Genomic DNA, 2,500 nt, shown 5'->3' with positions numbered 1-2,500 from the left:
TCATCAGGAAGTAGGTTTATCGGTTGAACAGCCAGCTCTAATATCATTTAATTCATCAGGAAGTAGGTTTATCGGTTGAACAGCCAGCTCTAATATCATTTAATTCATCAGGAAGTAGGTTTATCGGTTGAACAGCCAGCTCTAATATCATTTAATTCATCAGGAAGTAGGTTTATCGGTTGAACAGCCAGCTCTAATATCATTTAATTCATCAGGAAGTAGGTTTATCGACTGAACAGCCAGCTCCAATATCATTTAATTCATCAGGAAGTAGGTTTATCGGTTGAACAGCCAGCTCTAATATCATTTAATTCATCAGGAAGTAGGTTTGTCGACTGAATAGCCAGCTCCAATATCATTTAATTCATCAGGAAGTAGGTTTATCGGTTGAACAGCCAGCTCTAATATCATTTAATTCATCAGGAAGTAGGTTTATCGACTGAACAGCCAGCTCTAATATCATTTAATTCATCAGGAAGTAGGTTTATCGACTGAACAGCCAGCTCCAATATCATTTAATTCATCAGGAAGTAGGTTTATCGATTGAACAGCCAGCTCTAATATCATTTAATTCATCAGGAAGTAGGTTTATCGACTGAATAGCCAGCTCCAATATCATTTAATTCATCAGGAAGTAGGTTTATCGGTTGAACAGCCAGCTCTAATATCATTTAATTCATCAGGAAGTAGGTTTATCGACTGAACAGCCAGCTCTAATATCATTTAATTCATCAGGAAGTAGGTTTATCGACTGAACAGCCAGCTCTAATATCATTTAATTCATCAGGAAGTAGGTTTATCGATTGAACAGCCAGTTCCAATATCATTTAATTCATCAGAAAGGCCATCTATATCAATATTGAACAGGTATTGGCATAGGAAACCTCCCTGCTCTATACAAGTTGTTTTACAAGGCTAGGACCTAGCACCTCTTCATTTCAGTTGCTGTGTTGTGATTCCCACGTAATGTATTAATAACATAAAAAGTTACTTCTCTGCCTTTTAATACTGAAAATATTTGATTATTGCAATCCTTACTCATATTCAAGCATCGGCCGTATATTGGTGTGTTTTAACTGTTATATAAAGACGTTATATAGGTGTTTGAGAGAATATATATGTCTTTGTTTTTATCCTTAACTATTGTCTCAAAAATTGTATTAGGCAAAAGGTCTGGTAAATGTGGACGGCTAAATAATGCTAATTATCATAAGATAGATGACAATTTATGAGACGGATACGGCAATGTATGGTAGTCTATTGTCATGCGTTGCAATGCGATCAGTGTGTGGGGAGAGATACTTACAAACCATGAATGCGACCGCGATCTGGTCAACCTATAAAGAACTTTCTATAGTCTACAGGAGAACTTGCATAAAACGAATGAGCATTTGATATTGGAATCAAAAAATTAGATTCCTAAACTGGTAACCGTGTTTTCTGAAGGTATATAAGGTCGTCGTGCTCTTTTGATTGTTCTTTTATAGAGACGAAACTGAATTGAGCTAACCTGCAGTTAAAGGTTGCAATATTTGGGGACATAATGTTATTGATTGTTGGTTGCCATACCATTTCTTTCCAAGCAGACCTTTGTCACAGTTGTTAGGGTTACATAGCTCTTTGACCTTATCCCGTTTAATGTTCTTTGTACAAACAGTCTTTAGTATGATGTTATTCAACTTGTTCATACTCGACTGTCATCTCCTTCACATGGCTCACCAGACTGTCCACAGAAGCATCGGACCGCATCCGAAACACAAACAGCGCCACGTCCCTCAGTACCGGTGCTGCACCAAGACGAGCGCCTGAACCTCGCCCTCTCGCTGCGAGGCGTCGGTGTGGACGGCCGCTACTGGCGTCCTAAAATCAGAGGTGGCGTTGGTTGGACTCATACTTGTTTTCTCTTTTGTTTCTCCAAAGTTTCTGCTTCGCTTTTCTTCGTTTGTATTGCTGTTCTTCCCAGTCCGAGGAGGATGGGCTGCTGTCAGATGACGTTGCATCCTCATGGGGTGTGCGTCTCCTTCCTAGTTCAGACATAATTTTAATTTCCTTCTGGGACGTCTCTTCCGTCTCCCGTGGCACTTCTCTTATGCTTAAGGCCGCGTTATCCCTACATGGCGGCTCCTTCGTCGTTCGTGATGTGTTCTCCAAGGCAGTAATGGGTGGGTGTGGCATAACGTCCACCAGTCCTAGCTTTGCATCTAATCGCTACCGAGTGGTCCGCATCACAATCGTCTGAGAGCAAAACAGACACTTGGCGATTGATAGTGATAATATAAACAGACACACACACACACACACACACACACACACACACACACACACACACATATATATATATATATATATATATATATATATATATATATATGTGTGTGTGTGTGTGTGTGTGTGTGTGTGTGTGTGTGTGTGTGTACATACGCACACACACACACACAGACACACACACACACACACACACACACACACACACACACACACATATATATATATATATATA

At 39.9% G+C, this 2,500-nt stretch overlaps 2 protein-coding genes across 2 annotated transcripts in view; one reads left to right on the top strand and one right to left on the bottom strand.

Annotated features, from left to right (window-relative positions):
- Positions 1-2,500, top strand: part of LOC147467196 (turripeptide OL11-like) — a 493,070-nt gene that overhangs the window by 485,488 nt on the left and 5,082 nt on the right. The gene's annotated exons all lie outside the window — the stretch shown is intronic.
- Positions 1,367-2,500, bottom strand: part of LOC147467197 (uncharacterized) — a 2,567-nt gene continuing 1,433 nt past the window's right edge. The window contains exon 2 of the mRNA XM_086532293.1: positions 1,367-2,235. Within this exon, the coding sequence (XP_086388419.1) occupies positions 1,867-2,175 (309 nt within the window). The 5' untranslated portion in view covers positions 2,176-2,235 and the 3' untranslated portion in view covers positions 1,367-1,866. The remainder of the gene's footprint in view (positions 2,236-2,500) is intronic.

Source organism: Penaeus japonicus, unplaced genomic scaffold (assembly GCF_977035675.1).
Source record: "Penaeus japonicus unplaced genomic scaffold, GWHDUDI00000001_assembly GWHDUDI00000037, whole genome shotgun sequence".
In the NCBI taxonomy this organism is placed as follows: domain Eukaryota; kingdom Metazoa; phylum Arthropoda; class Malacostraca; order Decapoda; family Penaeidae; genus Penaeus; species Penaeus japonicus.
This window is presented reverse-complemented; position numbering and strand designations above follow the sequence as displayed.